The 22,852-nt window shown below is 35.4% G+C and overlaps 1 protein-coding gene across 1 annotated transcript; it reads left to right on the plus strand.

The window, feature by feature from the left end:
• On the plus strand, positions 1-22,138 carry LOC131154804 (cytochrome b5-like). Its single transcript, XM_058107561.1, has 3 exons — positions 1-411; positions 18,325-18,391; positions 21,547-22,138. Exons 1-3 carry the CDS (start codon positions 325-327, stop codon positions 21,795-21,797), a joined length of 405 nt encoding a protein of 134 aa, XP_057963544.1. The 5' UTR covers positions 1-324; the 3' UTR covers positions 21,798-22,138.
• The last annotated feature ends 714 nt before the right edge of the window (positions 22,139-22,852 follow it).

Genomic DNA, 22,852 nt, shown 5'->3' on the forward strand with positions numbered 1-22,852 from the left:
AGAATTAGAAGCATACCTTAAATGGGTGGGGGTCGGGACATTGGAGTGTCATTTCCCAAACAGCGCGGTAGGTAACAAGGTCCTCGCTCTCCGTCTGGTCATCGGCAACCCAGATCCACTCGATTTTCGATTGGGCCCTACCAAACCTCTCTCTCTCTCTCTCTCTAAATCTTTAGTTTATTCTGCTTTTCGTTCCCAAATTGCGAGAGTCGAAGGCCAATTCTTCCAAGAGTCGGGGTAGTGGGAGAGAGCGCGCGATATACTGATTGCTTATTTGGGCAAAAGGAGTTGTGGTCTGTCGATCTCAAATCTTGCCGGAGAGGGATGGGTGGCGACGGCAAGGTCTACACTTTGGCTGATGTCTCCGAGCATAACAGCCCGCAGGATTGTTGGCTCGTCATCGATGGCAAGGTATAGATATAATAAATATAAAGCGCGCGCACACACACATGCACATAATCACACATTTATTCCAATCTCTGATCTATGTGAGAATATTTTGTTCTAGTTTTGATTAATTGGATTGCACCCATTTTGTGTTGTGAAATTTTTTCGTCCGGGTTTTGATTATTTTTTCAGTTTTTGGACCTGCGATGATTTTTGTTCTGGGTTTGACTCTTTTCTGTTCGATGTAATTTTCATGTGACTTTACAACCCTTCGCTTGCTTTTTTTATTTTTATTTTTACTTTTGTTTTTTTAAAAATTTTTTTATTTCTGCTTTTATTTTGGGTTTTGTGAGTCGAGATTTGACTATTTGATAGTGGAAAATTTATGAACATAGACAGTTAGATATTTATGATCACCTTGATATTGCACCGTTGACTTGCGTGTGGAAGACCAGGATCGTTCAACCTTATAGATCAACATGCTAATTAATAAGAATGGTTAAGTAATTTTCGATTGTTAATTGTTAAGAAGATTTTGTTGAACAACATATTAACAAAGCCAAGAGGTGAATTTCACTTGATAATAATAACTCTTGCATCATTATCTGCACGAACCCCATCTGTTTTTGAGTCATATACAGTCTGAGGATCTGGAGGAAGACTTCACCCAGTATAACAAGGTGGCCTCTGACATGTGAAATTGGTTATATCTTTTGAAATTGCTTACTTAAGTTTGCTATTAAAACGATTTAGTGTTGATTGTTACATTTTCATGTCATCACTAGTTTTGACATGGATGATTTGAGCTTTAATTTATTATTTACTGTATATGAATAGGAAGGAGTTGCCTGTTAGTAACACTTCTTAACATGCTTTCTTTTTTCCTGCAAAATTTACTCTCTATAGGTGGATTGGAGGTAACAGTCAAATGGTGCTTGGTTAAACATCTTGAAATTGCTAACTTAAGTTTCTAACTAAAGCGTTTTATGTTGATTGTTGCATTTTCATGTCATTACCAGTTTGCTTTGGATGCTTCTAGCTTTAATTCATGTTTTATTGTATATGAATAAGAAGGCATTTATATTAATGAGACTCTTTAGGTTTAGTTTTGATCAAGAATATTGTTTGAGGAAAGGTAAAAAAAGATAAGAACATTAGAAGGAAATCAATTTTACATTGTAGTTTCTCTCAATATTAAAATTTTTTAAGATTTTTTTTAAAATATGAATATATGATAAAAAATTAAGAAAAATCAAAGGTTAGTGATGCATAAAATAAAATTTTTGTTCACCAATTTATTATATGTTTTACTTTCTTTCTCACTTTCCTTGATGAGCAAACATAAAAATATGGATTCTTTTCTATTTTCCTTACCCAATATCATTAGGTTGATTTGAAGATAACAGTTTTTCCCCCCTTATTACTAAATGCCATATATGAAAGTTGTCATCTTAAATTGCACTTTCTTATTTTTGAAAATTTTATGTTTTGAATGTTATATTGCACATCCAACTGGTGTTGTAAGAGGGATAACAGGCTTGTAAATCTGGGTGGCACCTGGTTCTTTGGAAGTGCCCCTTTTATATTTATATATAAATCATATTTGTTCTCATAATGCATAATTTATATTTTTTCATATAGCTAGAGGATAGTTTCTTGTTTCTAGACAAAATCCTGTTTCTTAAGCTACATGCTTGTCTTATTTTTGAAAACCAAACTGGTTTGCAATCTTATGCCATATTATATTTGTTTAAAATTAGAGTTAGGAAATGTTTTCAGTGGTGCACAATTTTCTAGTGTGCTTTATTTAAATTTTTTATTGTGATATTAAACTCTTGTTGTTTTATGCAACATTGCACTTGTGTGCATTGATGAACAAGGTAATTGTCAATCTGAATACAAACTTATGGCAATAATTTGTTTGTTGATTTACTTTACTATATCTATGAACTGCATCATTCATAAATTAGAAGAAATGACGGACTTTGCTGGTTTTGTACACCATTCCTTTGATGGGAGAGAGAGTGAGTTCTAACCAACTATCTTTAAATTTTTTAGGTGGTAAATGTTGGATATTTGATTTTGACACCGATGTTAGTTGTTATTTGTTTGCCATATATATACTAGATGTTCATGTTGTATATTAATTTGTTGATTAATTGGTGTTATATATATGTGTATATATATTGTACTTCAAGTAATTATTCTATTTTTTCATTACAAGTTGCTGTGACTGAGTTAGGATACGAGTGATTGCAACAAGTTGGTTTGATCTTTTTGTTATGTGCGAGCTCTACCATATAAGCTGCTTGTTACTTTACTAGTCTTGAACACTTACTAGACAATTCATCAAGATTATAATATTTCAATATATGAAAATTAACATGTAAATGCATTTTTAATATATATTATGTCGTAGAAGAATCTTACAATCTTTAATCCGATCCTATGATCCTATCCTGCCAACCCTTCGAGTGATCCAATGTAGGATCCCATTTTTAACCTGTGGATCCAGAACAAGAATTTTGGAAGAATTTCATTCATTAATTGATGGGGGGATATGAAGTAATGAATGTTTAAATAAGTTTAGGTATTTCTTTGTTTTCAAAATCAAAATGTTTCTTTTAATATGATATTACATGATGTTGATATTGTTAGAAAAGCAACTCCAGCCTCATTTTCTCTACCATCGGATTGCATTTATTCACCTTAGCCCCTTTTGGCAATTTGAATGGTTGACTCCCACCTCCTAGTTGACCCACATATAAGATTTATAACTTACTTGGCCATGTAGGACATGGATTGGCATTATGTCTTTCTTAAAAGTGATCCTCCATTTAGGATTGGAAGAAGTGCTATATGACGACTTCAAGATCAAATATAGCCCCCATTTGGAACATCTTAAAAAATAATTACTTATTATGGTAAGAACGTAAATTAAGTACTTTGGTGTCTATAAGTAGTGTTTGGTTTACGATTAAATAAGTACTTATTTCAAAAAGTAGTTTTCTAAACTACCTTTTTAGGAAAATAAGTATTTTCTGAAAAAGTACTTTTTGAAAAAGTACTTATAATTGGTAACCCAGACTTCTTTTTTATAAGTACTTTCTCATATAAGTACTTTTTTTCCAGAAAAGTGCTTTTCCATTCCTCATGAGCCACTTATTTCTTCAAAGCAAGAGATGAAAGTGATTTTGCTTCTTTTGAACTTTAATGACGAGCATGTTATAAAATATGCAAAAAATAAAATAGAGATGAGACAAAAATTTTACGTGATTCGGCTATGCCTACTCCATGGGCGGATGGGATAAAAAACTTCACTATCTTAGAAGGAATTATATGATGATTTGGAACCGGCCTTGTACAAAATATCTCTCTTCTCTTAATCCCTTGTACAAAATATCTCTCTTCTCTTTATCTCTCCTCTACTCTTTTCCTTACTATATATCTACTTCATTCAAGCATGCAATGTATCTTCAAGCATGCAAAGTGTGTATTTAAATGAGAGGGAGAGGGTGCCCTTTTATAGGGCAATAAGGATGGGAATGAATTTATGGTGGTGGAAAAACGAAGGGGTGACAGCCATTAAACTCTTATGATTTTCATAACACTCCCTTTTGGATGTTACCCATATATTAACTACTTATGCTAAGATCTTTAAGATGTCTCATTCTGATGAGATGAACCGATTTCTTGAATGTAGTAGGCAAAGCTTTGGTGAACAGATATGCTACATTATCACTTGATCGGATCTGCAGAACATCTATATCACCACTCTTTTGGAGTTTATGTGTATAGAAGAGTTTTGGAGAGATATGCTTCGTTTTGTCACCCTTTATGTATCCTCCTCTTAATTGAGTTATACATGCAGCGTTGTCTTCATATAAAACTGTTGGAATATCATTGATTGATTGAAGGCCACAATTTGCTTGAAAATGAGAAATCATTGATATGAGCCACACACATTATCTACTAGCTTTATAAATAACCAGTATTTTAGAATGATTGGATGATGTTGCTTTAATCGTCTGTTTTACTGATTTCCAAGATATCATAGTTTTTCCGTAAAGAAATACATATCTAGTTTGAGGTTTAGTATTGTGAGGATCAAATAGATATCTAACATCTGCATATCCTACTAGTTGAGATTTGAAATCAAATGAGTAGAATAGACCCAAATCATATGTACCTCTCAAATAGCGTAAAATGTGTTTAATTTCATTTCTGTGTAGCCGAGTAGGAGTAGAGTTATATCTTGCTGGTAGATTTATAGCAAATTCAATGTCGGGTCTTGTACAATTGGCCAAATACATCAAAGAGTCGATGGCACTTAAATATGGTACTTCAGGATCAAGTAATTCCTCCCCCTCATCATGAAGTTGAAATGGATTCTTCTTAACATTAAGTGATCGCACCATCATTGGAGACCCTAAAGGATGAACTTTGTTCATATAGAATTGTCTTAATACCTTTTTGGTATATTTAGATTGATGAACAAGAATTCTGCCATTTATATGTTCAATTTGTAGGCCAAGACAATATTTTGTCTTTCCTAAATCTTTCATCTCAAATTCCGCCATTAAATAATTAGTAGCTTTAGTGAGTTCTTCAAGAGTCCCTACTAAATTCAAATCATCAATATAAACAGTAATTATAGCAAATATGTATTCTAATCTTTTAATAAAAATGCATGGACAAATTGGATCATTTATGAATCCTTATTTCGCAAGGTACTCATATAATCGATTGTACCACATGCGTCCATATTGCTTTAATCCATATAAAGAACATTGAAGTTAACTGAATATAAATTTCTGGGTTTTGTTTCAGGCAATTAAAAACTTTAGGGATTTTCACATAAATTTCACTATCTAACGATCCATATAGGTATGTTGTTATTACGTCCATAAGACATATGCTTAGTCGTTCAGCGACTGTTAGCCCAATTAAGAATCTAAAAGTGATTCCATCCATTATGGGAGAATATGTCTCCTCATAATGAATTCCGAGTTTCTGTGAGAAACCTTGTGCCACAAGCTTTGCTTTATATCGAGTAATTTTATCATTTTCATTTTGTTTACGCACAAATATCCATTTGTGTTCAACGGGTTAGACACCTTCTAGTGTCTGGACTACATGTCCAAAAACTTCTCTTTTTGATAGAAAGTTTTAATTCTGATGTGATAGTCTCTTTCCATTCTGGCCAATCACTTTTATATCAACATTCATTGACAGATTTAGGTTCAGGATCCTCATTACTTCTGATAATGTCAGTAGTTACTGCATATGCAAATGTGTTGTGGACAATAACTTTATTTTTATCCCACATTTCTCTTGTGTAATGAATTGAGATCTCATTATTATTCCAGGTACCTGTCCCTTTTCAAGGGATGTCTCTTAAGGAGTTTTCTTTTCAATAGATTCCTCTTTAGGAGGTTCTATAATAGGGATTTCATTTTCAGGAGAAATTGATTTGTGAATGTCGAATGGATTATCTACATCTGTAACTTCTTCTGGAGTGTTTACAGATTTCAATTTTCTCCTTTTGAGAGTTTTATCTTTTGCACCAACAGACCTTCCATGCTTAACTTGCGGTTTATGTTCATTAGCCGGCTGTTGTCCTTCTAGGGACATCAATACGTGCTAGAATATTTGCAGTAGGTATATAAGATTTTAATATGGCTTTGGTATCTGCAAAAGAATTTGGTAACTGATTTGCAATCCCTTGCAAATGTAAAATCTTTTGAACTTCAAGTTCACTTTAATTTGTGTGAGAATCGAAATGAGATAAACTCATGACATTCCATGTGATTTCATGTTATGCTTCTGACATTGATTTTGCTCCCCCTAATGTAGGGAATACTGCTTCATCAAAATGACATTCTCGAAATCGTGCTTTAAACAAATCACCTGTTAAAGGTTCAAGATATCTAATAATAGAAGAGGAATCAAAATCAACATAGATACCAAGTTTATGTTGAGAACCCATTTTAGTTCTTTGAGGAGGGGCAATATATACTGCACAACCAAAAATTTTTAAATGAAAAATATCAGGTTGTTGTCCAGAAACTAATTGTATAAGTGGAAGTTTATTATAATTAGTTGGCCTTATATGAATTAAACATGTAGCATGAAGAATAGCATGTCCCCAAACAGATAAAGGCAATTGAAGTCTCTTGATAAAAGATTCAACTAAACCATTTTGTGTATGGGTATGAGCAACGGGATGTTCAACATCTATTCTAAGTACATGTAATATTTATCAAAAATTTGAGATGTAAATTCACCAGAAATATCCATACGAATTGATTTAATTGGATAATTAGGAAAATGAGTTCCTAATCTAATTAATTGAGAAAGAAGTCTCGCAAATGCAATATTATGAGTAGAAGGCAAAGAAATATGTGACCATCTAGTAGATACATTGATTAAAACCACGAAGTATCTAAATGGTCCAGGTGGTGGATGTATTGATCCACATATATCACCATGAATTCTCTCTCTAAGAAACTGGGAGATTCAAGACTTACTTTTGAAATCGATGGTTTGACAATTAATTTCCCTTGAGAGCAAGTAGTACAATATGAAATCATTTGATAAAAGAACCTTTTGGTTCTTTAGTGGATGATCATGTGAATTTTCAATGATTCTTCGCATCATTACATTTCCAGGATGTCCAAGAAGATCATGCCAAAGTGTAAATAACTTTGAGTCATTGCATTTCTGGTGCAAGACATTATATGATTCAAGCGATTTAATCTTTTTATAATACAATCCAAAAGATAAAGTTGACAGTTTTTCAAAAATTTGTTTCTTCCTAGAAACAATAGAAGTAATATAAAGGAATTCTTTACTGCCTTCATTTGTACTTTTAATGTGATATCCATTGAGTCTTAAATCTTTAAAGTTTAACGGACTTCTTCTGGATCTGTTGGAATATAAAGCTTCATCAATTTGTAATAAAGTATCATTGGGTAACTTTATATTAGCTCTTTCGGAGCCTTCAATCAAATTTGTAGAAATAGATATTGTATTAACATTTGTTGAAGATATATTCAAGCAATGGAAATATTTCCTATCTCGAAGAATTGTGTGTTGTAGCATTGTCAGCTAAACAAATTTCTTTCAAAGACGTCTTAGAATCGATCAAAGCTTTAAGACAATTCATACTACAACATATATTTTAAAAATCTATTATTATAATTGATCATAACAACAATAAATATGATCATTTATTTATTAAAATCAAAATACAAAATTGCTTACTTTATATTTTAAAATATTACATCATTATTTTCATCTTGATTTTATAAGGAAATCAGTAACATCAAGATAAACAGAGTTGGATGGTCCAACATCAAGGTCAATTGGAACAATATTATTGGCAAAATTTGTTTCTATTTCTCAACTATTTTCCTTTCTCTTATTGAAGCTTGGTATAGATCTACCAAGTGTTTGGGCGTACGATAGGTACGCGACCAATGACCTTTTCCTGCGCATCTGTAGCATTCATTTTCATGATTTCTGGGTTGTTGATTTTGACCATTATCCTGCTTTTGGAGGCCATCCCTCTTCTGAGGGTCATCCCTCTTCTGGGGGATTGTAACCTCACGTCAATACCAGTGATTATTTTGACCATGACCACGACCATACCTGCAGCCGCGCCCTTGACCATGAGATGTGTTCATATTCACTTCAAGGAATGGGGTCAAACCAGTTGGATGTGTTTGGTAATTTTTCATCAAAAGCTCATTATTTTGCTTAGCGATAAGAAGACATGATATAAGTTCAGAAAATTTAGTAAATTTCCTCTCCCTATATTGCTGCTGTAGGAGCACATTAGTGGGGTGGAAAGTAGTAAAAGTTTTTTCTAGCAGGTCTTTATTAGTAATATTTTCACCACATAATTTTAGCTTCGAGTTAATCTTATGCAAAGTTGAGTTATATTCGCTTACTGTTTTAAAGTCTTGCAACCTTAGGTGCAACCATTCATATCGAGCTTTTGGTAAAATCACAGTCTTTTGGTGGTCAAATTTATCCTTTAAATTTTTCCATAGGATAAGTGAGTCTTTAACAGTGAGGTATTCAGTCTTTAATTCTTCATCTAAATGATGACGGAAGAAAATCATAGCTTTGCGCGATCCTACAGGGATGTGGTATTTTCATCTAAAATAGTGTTTTCCAAGTTCATTGCATTTAGATGGATATTAACATCAATAATCGATGATAAATAATTGTTGCCTTTGATGTCAAGGGGAATAAATTCAACTTTGCTTAGGTTTGACATCTGAATAAATTAACAATAATAAGACAATTTAGAAAACAAAATGTAAAGGCTGAAATAAAACTGAGGTAATAATATAATATTATTTCCACCCTTCCGGGGTACTTAAATATGTTTCTTTAGGAACATTATATTATATTTCTTATTTTGTACTATTTAGGAGTATGATTTCAATTTACAATATTAAATTGACTAATAATTTACTACCTCTTTCGGAGGTTAAATATGCTACCTCATCTGGAGGATAAATGTTTCACCTTTTCAGGAGGTCGAATTTAACATCTATTCGAGAGATTAAAAATATACCCTCTTCAAAAGGTAAATATTTACCATCTCTTCTGGAGATTAGATACATAGCCTCTTCAGGAGGTCTATCTCTTAGGGAGATTAAATTTATAGACAAAATATTTAAATATATAGCTTCATTCTCTTCTGGACAATATTATACTGTTGTAGAGTAAAAGTTACAAGAATTAAATTAAATGGGATTTAAAGAAATATCTCTGATAGATAGAGTCTCGTGCTGATAACGTGTTACAAAATATGCAGAAAATAAAATAGAAATGTGACATAAATTTTACGTGCTGATAACGTGTTACAAGAATTAAATTAAATGGGATTTAAAGAAATATCTCTGATAGATAGAGTCTCGTGCTGATAACGTGTTACAAAATATGCAGAAAATAAAATAGAAATGTGACATAAATTTTACGTGATTCGGCTATGCCTACTCCACGAGTGGATGAGATAAAAAACTTTATTATCTCGGGAGGAATTATAAGATGATTTGGAACCGGCATTGTACAAAATATCTCTCTTCTCTTTATCCCTTGTGCAAAATGTCGCTCTTCTTTTGATCTCTTCTCTACTCTTATCCTTACTATATATCCACTTTCTTCAAGCATGCAGTGTATCTTTAAGCATGCAATGTGTGTATTCGAATGAGAGGGAGAGGGTGCCCTTTTATAGGGCAATAAGGATGGGAATGAATTTATGGTGGTGGAAAAACGAAGGGTGACGGCCTTTAAACCCTTATGGTTTTCATAATAGAGCATGACGTGTATTTTTCTTATTTGCATTTACTGGAAGTCCTGTTTTAGGGTTCGTTTGGAACCACTTAGGTAGAAGTGCTTTTCATAAAAAGTGCTGATTATAAGTGTTGAGTTAAGCCTAGATGATAATGAGGGATTTGAGTAATGCCATTTCTTGCAGCTGCCTCTGGTGGCTGTATGCTTTTGGGAAAGTATTCTGATCACACTTTTTGATGTTAAGAGTCCAATAATCTTCTTATTTGGAAAAAAAGTTGTTTTTCCATTTTAGGTGATTAAGTAATGTATTCATATGAAGGTAAATTTTGAACATATCTGTTTCTATATTGTGCATAAGCACCTGGTGGATGCTACCTTTAAACCCACTTGATGCATGGTTTGAACCAGTGTTTTAAAAGTCGTTCTTGAGGTGCGCCTTGATGCGTTTTCAGCATAAAATGCCCCAAGGCATAAGAGGCAAGGCGTAAAGCCTAAAATGCGTACACATAAGGAGAAAAGACATACACCTTAGGCAGAAAAACGTGCATTTCACGCCTCAGAGGGGAAGGCGTACGCATTTCTGGAGTGTCAAAACCCCTTGACAAAACTTTTTTCCTCCCTCTCTTGATGAAACTTTCGTAGCTCACCCATGATTCCTCCAGCTCCTTCTCCTTCTCCGACAACTTGATGAAGCTTCCGTAGCTTTCCTCCAGCTCCTTTTCTCTCTCCGACGACTCGACAAAGCTTCCTAGCTTTCCTCCAGCTCCTTCTCCCTCTTTGACGACTCGATGAAGCTTCCTAGTTTTCCTCTAGCTCATTCTCTCTCTCCGATGACTTGACGAAGCTTTCCTCCTGCTCCTTCTCCCTCTCTGACGATTCCTCCAAGCTTCTCATTTCTCTCCAACGAGTCGTGGATTCCAATTTGATTTTCCTCTGAACTTTGGTCATTTAGAAATTAGTGGAGGATGCTTTAATTTAGGTTTTCTTTCTTTTAGTAATGTGCCTCATGCTTATTTTTTAACATATTATTTGTGTTGATTATGTAAAATTGGCTTATATATTATTTAAAAATTATATTTTATTTTTTTTCCATTATTATGAAAATTTTCTCATTTTTTACTATATATAAATTGATTTTATTTATTAATTATTTAAAAAAATATAATCCCAAAATGCTTACGCCTCAACGCCTTGAGGCTTACGCCTCGCCTCAAGGAGGGTAAAACGCCTTGCCTTACGCCTTCACCTTTTAAAACACTGGTTTGAACTTCACCCCCTTGCACATTTGAAAAATAAAAATTATATTTTTAAAAAATATAAATTTTTTTTTTATTTAGAGAAAAAGGTGTTATTTTGGGGGAAAATGTGATTTTTGGGTGAAAATTAATTTTGGATTCCTTGATTGCATACTTCACTTATAGAAACCCTAATAGGGCCATTACTTTAAGTTAGCCATTTTGAATTATAGGAATCCAATGAGATGGAGAGGAGTCACCATCTTATTATTTAAAAAAAAAATATGCAAAAATTTAGTTTTTGACACCAAAGGAAGTCAAGGGTTTAGGAATTAGGTTACAAATTGGGAAGGGTACTGGGTCTCAAGAAAAGACCTAGCAAGTACCCTAATTTGTTTGTTTGTTTGTTTTTTTTTAAATAAATTTTATGTAAAATTGTGAATTAAAATGTCTTTAGACTACCCTAATCACCTAGGAAGTTCAAATAATTTAGGAGAAGGGCGCTCGCATTGATATGATAATTTCTTTAAATCAAACTTAAGCAAACGTAAGGCATGCTTTAAACTGAGCTAAGTAGACATAAATGTTATCTAGAATTTTGTTTCTGAATTAACATCTTGCTGAGGAACCCACAGTAAAGGGCGTTGACCTCAGATTTTTCCATAAAAGAAACAACGAAAAAAAAGTACAATGTTGGGGCCATGACCCAATGCCTAAGCATGAGTGGAAGGCTTATGTTAATCAATCCATGAGAACGAAAGCAAACAAATAATCAGAGAACTAATAATAAACAAACTACCGAGCAACCTAACAATTAAGAAAAACATACAAAAACCTTTTGGTTGTGGACTTGAACTTGGGATGAAATCTGAGGCTGCCTAGTTATCCCTGTTTTGAGTAGTGAGTCAAATCTGCAGTATTTCATACCTTTGGGAAAGGTGGCAACAGAGACATGGTTCTTGCACACGCACATGAAATTTCAAGCATCATCATATGTTATGGACAATGGACATTAAATGCAAGCAATAACTATACTCTTAAAGCATGCTTTTCCCAAAATATTATTTACTTAAATATGCAAATATAGTTTACATGTTAACAAAAGAATCTCTAGAGGATATAAACTATACATGATCAAGGATCCTAGGCATAATTGTAATCTTGTTAGTTCAATCTTAAAATATATATATTTTTTATCAAAATTGATTGAGGGAATTCGAAGAAGATTATGAGACATACCTCTTTTCTTGAAGAACTGTAATGCTGGCAGGAATTTGAGATGCTTTGGAGATTCCTGGTTCTGTATTCTTTGGTATCTGATCTGTTCTAGTTTCCACTCTCTCTGATTCTCCTTTGTTGTATTTTGCTGGCTCATTTCTTCAAGTGACTTGACATACACAAGGGGGAGAACATAGTTAATATCAGCAAACTGGGAAAAACTGTCGATGGTTTCAGGAAACCGTCGACGGTTTGACAGATTTCCAGAAGTATTGCTCTCGGTATTTTATTCCGTCGATGATTTCAGGAAATCCGTCGACGGATTTATTCTTGGCAGCGAGACTGAATTTAAATATTGAATATGAACGTTAAGTTGGTTGGGTTTTGGGGGGGAAAACCTCCGAAGGAAACTTTATATATACACTTGTCTGAGTGTATTGGAAGAAGAAGATCATTGCAAATTGAATTGTATTGTCTTCTTTGACATTTACATAGTGAAAGCCTTTGCCGATTGCTCCTGTGGATGTATGCATTGTTGAATCACGTAAATCTTGATTGTTGTTGTTCTTACTTTCAGATATACCCTGTGTGTGTTCCATATACGTTCTTCACTTATTGCTGCGTTTAATTCCACTGTGCAAATTGTACTACAATCACAACAATTGGTATCAGAGCATTGTTGTTATGGCATCTTCATCTGCAAAATTTGATGTGGTTAAATTTGATGGAACCGGAAACTTCGGTTCATGGCAGAGGAGAGTGAAAGACTTGCTTTTGCAGCAAGGGATGGTGAAGGCCTTCTATGGTGTTCAACCGGAAGGTATGGATGTGGCTAGTTGGAAAGAGTTAGAGGCAAAGGCTATTTCTACAATACAATTGTGTTTGGCTGACGAAGTGCTCTATTATGTGATGGAGGAAGATTCTCCTGCGGCTGTTTAGCAAAAGCTTGAAAGCCAGTACATGTTCAAATCCCTCACTAATAAATTATTTCTTAAATAATGCCTTTATTGGCTTATGATGGTGGATGGTTCAAACTGGAATCAACACATCAACGCATTTAATCAAATCATAAGTGATTTAATGCGGGTTGATGTAAAATTTGAAGAGGATGATAAGATGTTGATGCTACTGAATTCCTTGCTAGAGACTCACACATATGAGAATCTAGTTACTACTCTTACATGGGGGAAAGAGACCCTAAACTTGGAAGAGGTGACAAGTGTCTTGTTGGGATTTCATCAAAGGCTGAAAATTTGCGATGAAAATTCACACGGAGAAGGACTTGTGGTGAAAGGTAACTATGATTGTGGGAGAGGAAAATTCAGAAATGGATCGAGTAAAAAATCCCGAACTCAATCCAAGAAGAAAAATGATATCCGGTGTTATAAGTGCCGTAAAAAGGGGCACGTTAAACTGGAGTGTCCAGATTGGAAGAAAGGAAATGCTGAAAAGCATGAAGAAACTTCAAAATCAGCAAATGTAGTTCAAGAAGAAAATTCAGTTTGTAGTGATGGTGATGTACTTTCAGTTTCATCGGGGTTGGATCACTTTCATGGACTCATGGATCCTAGACTCAGCATGTTTTTACCATATGACTCCAAATAAGGAGTGTTTTAGCACCTACAGGTTGGTAAATTCTGGTTCAGTTCTTATGGGCAATGATGTCTCTTGTAAAATCATTGGCATTGGAAGTGTTAAAATTAAAATGTTTGATGGTGTTATGAGAACCTTGAATAATGTAAGACACATACCGGACCTACGGAAGAGTCATTTCACTTGGCACCTTGGATTGTAATGGATTCAATTACAAGTCCAAAGGTGGGATTATGAAAATGTGCAAAGGTAATTTGATGGTGATGAAAGGGCAAAAGTTAGATAGAAATATTTATACACTGCAGGGATCTACTGTTGTAGGTGGAGTTGCAGCTGTAGATTCTGAATTTGATGAAACCATTTTGTGGCATATGTGGCTGGGGCATATGGGTGAACATTGCATGAAGGAACTTCATAAGAGGAAACTTTTGAAAGGTATGAAAACATATAAGTTGAATTTTTGCAAATTTTGTGTTCTTGGAAAGCAAAATAGGGCGCTGCAATTTAAATAAGTTGTTCACAAGATGGAATGTATTTTTGATTACATACACTCTGATGTTTGGGGTCCTGTTAGAGTGGCATCACGGGGAGGACATGTTTACTTTGTGAGTTTTGTTGACGACTACTCACGAAAAGTCTGAGTATACTTCATGTTGCAATACATTTGTCAGGTTTAAGTTGTGGAATGCTGAAGTGGAAAACAAGACGGGGAGGAGAATCAAATTCCTCAGGTTAGACAATGAGACCGAGTATGTTGATTCTAGGTTCATAGAGTTTTGTGAGCAGCAAGGCATTAAGAGATATTTCACTATTCACCGGACACCTCAGCAAAATGGTGTGGCTAAAAGGATGAACCGAACTCTAACTTAAAGATCTCGGTGTCTTAGACTTAATGCAGGGCTACCAAAGAACTTCTGGGTAGAGATAGTTAGTATGATTTGTTTCTTGGTAAATCAATCACCGAGGGCATCACTAGAGGGGAAAGTGGCAGAAGAGGTATGAACGGGAAATGCAGTAGACTATTCCGAATTGAAGGTATTCGGTTGTCCAGCCTATGTACACGTATCTAGTGAGGAGAGATCGAAGTTTGATGTAAAGTCTAGACGTTGCATCTTTTTGGGATATTAAAAGGGTGTGAAAGGGTTCAAGTTGTAGGATCTAATGACAAACAAGTTGGTGATCAGTAGGGATGTAGTTTTATGAGAAAGCTATGGTGAAGCGTACTCAAGTTGATGATGAAGAGAAATAGGAGCCAGAAAGCTGGAGCAGAGACGAACATGTTGTGCAAGTGGAGTTAGAAACTCAGGGCAATGATAATGATCTTGGTCCTACTTTTCTCCTGGTCATGCATAAGAATTAAACTTGAGAGTTGGTGGAGCTTCCAAATGGGAAGAGGGCGATAGGTTGCAAATAGGTATATAGGAAGAAGGAAGCAATTTTAGAAAAGGAAGGAGAAAAATTCAAGGCACGGTTAGTGACAAAGGGGTACTCACATAAAAAGGGAATAGATCATGATGAAGTTTTTATTCCTGTGGTCCGACTCACTTCCATCAGGGTAGTGTTGGGTTAGTAGCTTATTATGATCTGCATTTGGAACAAATGGATGTGAAAACGATATTTCTCTATGGTGATTTGGAGGAACAGATTTATATGGTACAGCCAGAGGGATTCAGTGAACCTGGGCATGAGCATCTAGTTTGCAAGTTGAAGAAGTCTCTATACGGGCTGAAATAGTCTCCAAGGCAATGATATAAAAGATTTGATTCCTATCTGATTAGGATAGGCGGCTACAGAAGATGTGAGTATGACTGCTGCGTGTATGTGAAGAAGTTTGATGATGATTCTCTAATTTTCTTATTGCTGTATGTTGATGACATGTTAATAGCTGCGAAGGATTTAACTGAGGTAAATCAGTTAAAGGGTCTGTTGCATAAAGAGTTTGACATGAAGGATCTTGGTCCAGTTAAGAAGACACTTGGGATGGAGATTTGCCGAGGCAGAACTGCAGGGAGGTTATGGCTATATTAGGGCGGTTATGTGGAGAAGGTGTTGGAAAGGTTCAGCATAACTAATGCTAAACCGATATGTACACTTCTAGAGAGTCACTTTAAATTGTCTACTACTGAATGCCCAAGTATGGATGTTGATATCGGGGACATGTCAAAGGTTCCTTATGCTAGCGCTGTGGGGAGTGCAATGTATGCCATGGTATGTGCTAGACTGAACTTAGCACATGTGGTGAGTGTGGTGAGTAAGTTTCTCTTTAATCCGGGTAGACAACACTGGGAAGCCGTCAAATGGATTTTCAGATACGTACGGGGTACTTCTAGTTATGACATCATGTTTGGCAAGCAACAAAATAGTCCATTAGTTGTGGGTTTTGTTGATGTTGATTATGCAGCGGATATGGATGACAGATGGTCTACAACGGGTTATGTCTTTACCCTTGTGGGAGGGCCTATATGTCGGAGGTCCATGCTTGGTGGCATTATCTACAACTGAATCTGAATACATGGCAGTTGTCAAAGCTGCAAAGGAAGCCTTATGGCTTACCGGTTTGGTCAAGGACTTGGGTATACAGTAAGGTGGAGTTGTGCTGCATTGTGACAGTCAGAGTGCCATTTACTTGGCAAAAAATCAATTGTACCATGCTAGATCCAGGGTTTGGGAATTGATTACTTCAGGTGAACTTGTATTGGAGAAGGTTCACACACCTGAAAATGTAGCAAATATCTTGACAAAACCGGTTACTATTGATAAGTTCAAGCATTGCTTGGACTTGTTTCATGTCTCCAAGTGCTAAAAGGGAGAGAGATCCAACCTAACGTTCTAAGGTCAAAGTGGAGCATCGGGCTATGTTTTTCCGGATTCTCCTAAGGGGTAGAAATTCACCAAGGTGGAGATTGTTGTGTTTTGGTGGTTCATTTCTTCAAGTGACTGACATACACGAAGGGGAGAACATAGTTAATATCAGCAAATTGGGAAAAATCGTCGACGGTTTGACAGATTTCTTGAAATATTGTCCCGGTATTTTATTCCGTCGACGATTTGAGGAAATCCGTTGACGGATTTATTCTGGGCAGCGAGACTGAATTCAAATTTTGAATATACGTTAAGTTGGTTGGGTTTTGGGGGGAAACCTTTGAAGGAAACTTTATATATACACTTGTCTAAGTGTATTGGAAGGAGAAGATTATTGTAAATTGTATTGTATTGTCTTCTTTGGCATTTACATCGTGAAAGCCTTTGCCAATTCCTATCATGGATGTAGGCATTGTCTTCTATTACAATCACAACATCCTTCAATTTCTTCTTTAATACTTGATTGATCTTTGATGGCCCTCGCAAACGCATACCTAGGGGTCGATTAATAGGCCGATGGGAGTTAGAAAATTTCCTTTGCAGCACAATGCAATCCATCAACTCATAATGGTCCAGAATCCCTTTAAGATTGTTTTTACGGGAGCCTAAGACAGAGGTGCCAATGCATTGTCAGGTTCTATTCATGGGAGCTTCTGGCGAGGTGCTGTTGGCAGGCACAGCTGTGTGGCTTGCGATGTGTTTTCTCCCACCAAATTCCTTGATTTGGGCCATCCGGTAATATAGTCGAGTTCTGCATTTATTCTCTTGGAAATGCTCTCATTTATTGCCAGAGAATCGTCCCTACTATTTGGGGCTTTTAGTATCAATAAGTTGCTCCTCCAACCCTCTAATTTACAATTTTTTCCTCAACTATTCTGGGTTTAGGTGATTATAGGGGTCAAAATGGGTAATTGTATTCACTCAAAGTTAATGTTTGATTGTCAAGTTTAATAGAGTCAAGTTTTGCATTTATTCTCTTGAAAATGTCCTCACTTATTACCAAAGAACTTTCCTTACTATTTGGGGCTTTTAGTATGGTTTAGATGGTTATGGGGGTTAAAATGGGTAATTATATGGACTCGAAAGTTAATGTTTGGAATCAAATTTGCAAGAGTGGTTAATCATTAAAAGTGTCATAGTATGCATATCTTCCATGAGGTTGACAATCACTTGCAGGTAATAACTGAAGGCAAAATGCTGAGTTGGCACTACTTGAGTACTAAGATCATATAACCATCTGTATTTACCTTCCCCCTGTCTCTTTGGCTGATAACATTAGTAATGATAATCATCAATGGCTGTCTGCAAATGAGATTGTAATAGAAATTAGACCCTAAAAATTTGGCTTCTTGGCCCGACTGCCTGAGTCTTTCCGGAGAAAATTAATGCAATTTGTTGCATGATGCAATTTATGGTTACAATTTGTGTTACCTGTCTATATTGTATTCTAGATAGGAATGTGTCCTGAGCCACTAGTGCGCACGTGCTGATATCAGTTAGTAAATTCTGTCATTAAAATGGTCCAGAAAAGGAACCACCCATGTACAGTAGATGTAACAAACCAAAGGTCATTCCTTCAATAAAGAGATGTGTTGAGTCAACATTTGATAATCTTTATTGGATTGTCTGGCTTATCGTCATGGTTAAGTTTGCTCTACATTAAATATTTGTCTTTAAATTCCATATTCATATGTTCCATATTCATTTGCTGGAATAGGTATATGATGTTACGAAGTTCTTGGAGGACCATCCAGGTGGTGACGAGGTTTTGTTATCAGCAACAGGTATGACAAAATTGCTGCTTTTCGTGACTTTAAATATTTTTTCTAATGCTTTGCTATTCAAATTTCCAGTGAAATATCTATTTACATGCATGCAATACATGGGATCCAGCCCCAGTTCTTGAGTTTTCAAATTTAGAACTCTGTTCCAGGGCTTGAGGGGAGGGGAAGGTCAAGAGGGTACATTGATTTTAATTTATGATAAGGTCCTCATCAAATACTTAATGACCCTTGGGTTTGTAAAGTTTTCATAGCTCCACCTTTCTCTGTTGGGTTAATCATTGTCTCTGTTGCTGCAGGGATCATACAAGAGATCCCAAACCCCACTTATGCTTCTTAAGAACCCAAAAATCCTGTATGGTTCATACTAGAAGAAAGTTACTAAAAGTTACAATATTTAGTGGGTGTGAGTCCACATTGCACGCCCCTCATTGTTACTTGGAACATGGTATGTTCTCAGTCATGGTTTAAGTGTAAGATAGGGTATGCTACTTAGCTTGGTCTGTGGGAAGTGTTTTAGGCTTGGTTCATTATTTTGGATCATGGTGCAATCCTACTAAATATGTGAGGTGTGGTGGGAAGATTGCATTGAGTAAATGTAGTGGAGTTATCTTATTTTCATCCATTATTATTTTTTTATTCTATTTTCTTAGTATATTCTACTCTTCATTTATTTGTTTTAATATGTAGGATTGTTGTGGTTAAGTTGTTGTGATCCTCATCATGAGGTGATGTGCCTTGGCCATCCACGATCACCATGTTTACTGTGTCTTGTTCCATTAAAATCCCAAGGTGTTTAACCAGTTTGGTATGCCATAAGATCCCAAATCATTGGTATTGATACCACATCTATCCCTACAAATTTCTGCAAAGTTCAATAGGGTAGGTATAAGTTCTATTGAAATAAGTATAGAAAATAAATTTATATTGACAGTGAAACATATGTGAATATGTTTATATATTAGAGCTCTAAATGGTACTGGGACTGCTAGAGAAAAGAGAAGAGAATTTATAGAAGGTTATTCCTAGATTGAAAAAAAGATGTCTAATGCCCATGCATGTTCAAGTTGAATTATCACTAGCAGAGACTGAGCAATGCACGGGCTATTGTTGTCTCTTAATCTAGATTTCACCAGAGTCAAATTTTCAATTTAGTTTAACTATTTTAACTAATTAAAACTCATCTAATTGAATGAATTTACTGTTTTTAAAATAGCTCAATAAATACATATCTTAAATTATGTGGGGGGACTATAATAAATATATTATTTATTATTTAATTCTACAAACAAAAGTTTTGATTAGATATTTTCATTTTTTATATTTGTTTAATTCAAAACTCCCAAATTTAGTATTGGGGTTTCGGAGGCCCTTTGTTTTGCTTTTATGTATATATATATATATGTAAATATTATATTTAATATTTAAATGTATCTTATAATTATTTAACTATTATATGTACAATACTTAAAAATATAAATAATATATAATTGTCAAACATGTGATTGGGTTCAAGCAACTGTGGCTCCTCCTCCCCTTCCCCTTACCTCACTTGTTCCCTGACCTATATATATATATATATGTGTGTGTGTGTGTGTGTGTGTAAAGGAATAAAGGAATTTCCATTCTATAGTTACTGTTGGCCTGGTTTTTAGAATTCTCAAAATGACCCTGCAGTTGCTCCCTTTTTCTACTTAAAAAAGGAATCCACTAGAGTAAAGTGATAAAAGTAAAAATATGATTATTCTTTTAAATTCTAAAAATAAAAAAATTTGGGGCCATGGAGCACCCATGTCATGGAGCACCCATGTAGGAACTGCCCATGTTGTGTGTGCATGCTAGGGCTGTGGAGCATGCATGTACTCGGTGCCCATGTCATGTGCATGCACACGCGCACACATGAACTGTGCAAGAAGAAGGTTGGGGTGGCCACATGCTTAACATCATTTAGGGCAAAAAAGGTAGTTCTGCCTATGTAACAAAAAATACAAAAAAGTGTTAAATTAGTTGCATGACAAAGTATCCAAAAGATAAAGAATTGTGAGAGGATCCAGCATATAGGGTCTGCTAAACCAACTAGTAAGAGTTGAATTGTGAGCTATCTATCCTTGTCCTTGATTCCGCTCACCATTTTTTGGGTTGTGGTAGAAAAACCTGCAGACACACTCACCCACACAGAGTTGCTTATACTATATGATTCAATTTAAATATTTTTATGTGTATATAAATACTATATGAATATTCTGTAAAAAAAAAAATACGATATGAAATGTAAGCACATACGAGTATAATAGTAGGTTTTTGCTCGTGTAAGAACCCAAGTTAGTCCCAATTATTTCTAAAAAAATAAAAAATGAGAAATTTAGGGCCTTGAAATATGCAGTGTATGCCCAGGTCTATTGTGTGTGTGTAGTAGTAGTAAGCCATGCAAGGGGGGAGAGGGAATGCTTAACATTATTTTTTGAATTTTTTTTGAGAATTCATTAATAGGGAACTGAGGAGGTGTTGCCCTGGTAAAAGAAAAGAAATTGAAAGTTACAAGTGTTAGATCATATGTGTTAAGGAGGTATCCAAAAAGTAAAGAACTGTGAAAGTATCCAGCACATAAAGAGAGAGAGAGAGAGACACACACACATACACACTCTGTATTATACTAGTGATTTAAATATTTTTGTATGTATATAAATACTGTATTACATGCAAGTATATATGGGTGTAACAGAGTAGATTTCTGCAGTGCAAGTGCACAAGTTGGTCCCAAAACTTTCTTGCCAAAGATTGCTGCCCTGTGCGATGTTCATCCTATCCTTATAGATGGGTGGTGGGATGAAGATTGGGTGACTCATCATTGGATGATGTGATGCAATCATTGGGATTACCACATCACCTCCACTTACAGTAACCTTAATATAGGTTTCAATGAGCCAACACCAAGCATCGTACTTTGGGTGGCCATGTCCAGATTGAGTTAGATCACAATTTTGATTGCCAAAAAGTTCCATGAATTGGGAGTGTAGCTATGATTGGATGAGTAGTAATTGTGTATCTCCCATTTCTGTTTGGGCAACTTTGGCCTTACGAGGAAATTTGGATTGGCAAATCTGGTTAAATTGGTTTTTGGATAAATGTCCATGTGCCTAATGGGATTTGGTTTGCAGGTAAGGATGCAACTGATGATTTCGAGGATGTTGGGCATAGTACCAGTGCAAGATCTATGATGGATGAATACTATGTAGGCGACATCGATACATCTACAGTCCCCACCAAGAATCAATATGTTCCTCCCAAGCAGCCTGTCTACAATCAAGACAAGACATCAGAGTTCATCATCAAGCTCCTCCAATTCCTAGTACCCCTCCTAATCTTAGGCTTGGCTGTTGGTGTTCGCTTCTATACCAAATCAGCTTGAGAATGGAGAGAGGACAAGGGAATTGGAAAGATATAATTCTACAATAAGTTAATTGTAGCAGTCAATGGTCCCCTCTTCTTGTTTGTGTTTGAGACTGCCATTATTCTTCGGTGCAAGTAAGTTGAACTCTACCCCCAATTCACTCCACCCCACCTTTTTTTTTTTTTTTAAAATTGAACTCTGGGATTGTCTTGCTTGATTTGCCTTTAGTAGAAACTAAACTTGCGCTTATACTCGTCATTTGGTTTGGCAATTTTATGAACACTGGTTATGCTTTTTGTGAACAACCCTATTTTGCTTATGCAAGTGCATTAAGGAGTCCAGAAGCTGTTTTGCTGGCATTGAGTTTTATTATGACTTCCCGGATCATTATTATTATTATTATTATTTTTTGCAACCCTTTTCGGCATTGTTCGGCACAACCTCTCCCCTGCTGCCTCTAGCTGAAGCTCTAGTGCCAGTGACTGCCCCCAGTCAGGTTGCTAAAAAAGCTGGTGGGTGGTCCAAAGCCCTTTTCTCTACTGGCCTCTGTTGCGCGAGGGCAGACATTGAGTGTAGATCAATTAAAAAAGGATGTGCCAACACCTGCGGCCAGGAGCCAGCCATTGATGAGAAAATTGCCTGCTACCCATTGAAAAGGACCTGCAGGCAGGAAATATTGGGTCTTCCACTAAATATGAAGATGGTTAAGAAATCAAATGTTTGAACTGAATGCCATGCTCAAAAATCGTTGAAGAAATTAATAGTATGCATAGGTTAAAATCAATAAAGTTCATTAATTTTTTTTTATTACTTCAAAATTAATTCAAGAATTTTAACCCAATACAAAAAAAATCCACTACCACAGTCAAAATCAACTTCTATTAAAATTATACCAAAAAAACAATGGAGAACTTTAGATGTTTATATTGTGGCAGACATGTTAAATGGGTGGACTAGGGTCATTTATGATCATTGATTCATTTATGACCCATTTATATAAAATATTTGATCCATTTATAACGAATACTCATTTAGATATGAATAAACTCATTTATCCATTTAATTTTAATGCA

The sequence above is a fragment of the Malania oleifera genome, chromosome 5, assembly GCF_029873635.1.
Source record: "Malania oleifera isolate guangnan ecotype guangnan chromosome 5, ASM2987363v1, whole genome shotgun sequence".
NCBI classification, from domain to species: Eukaryota; Viridiplantae; Streptophyta; class Magnoliopsida; order Santalales; family Ximeniaceae; genus Malania; species Malania oleifera.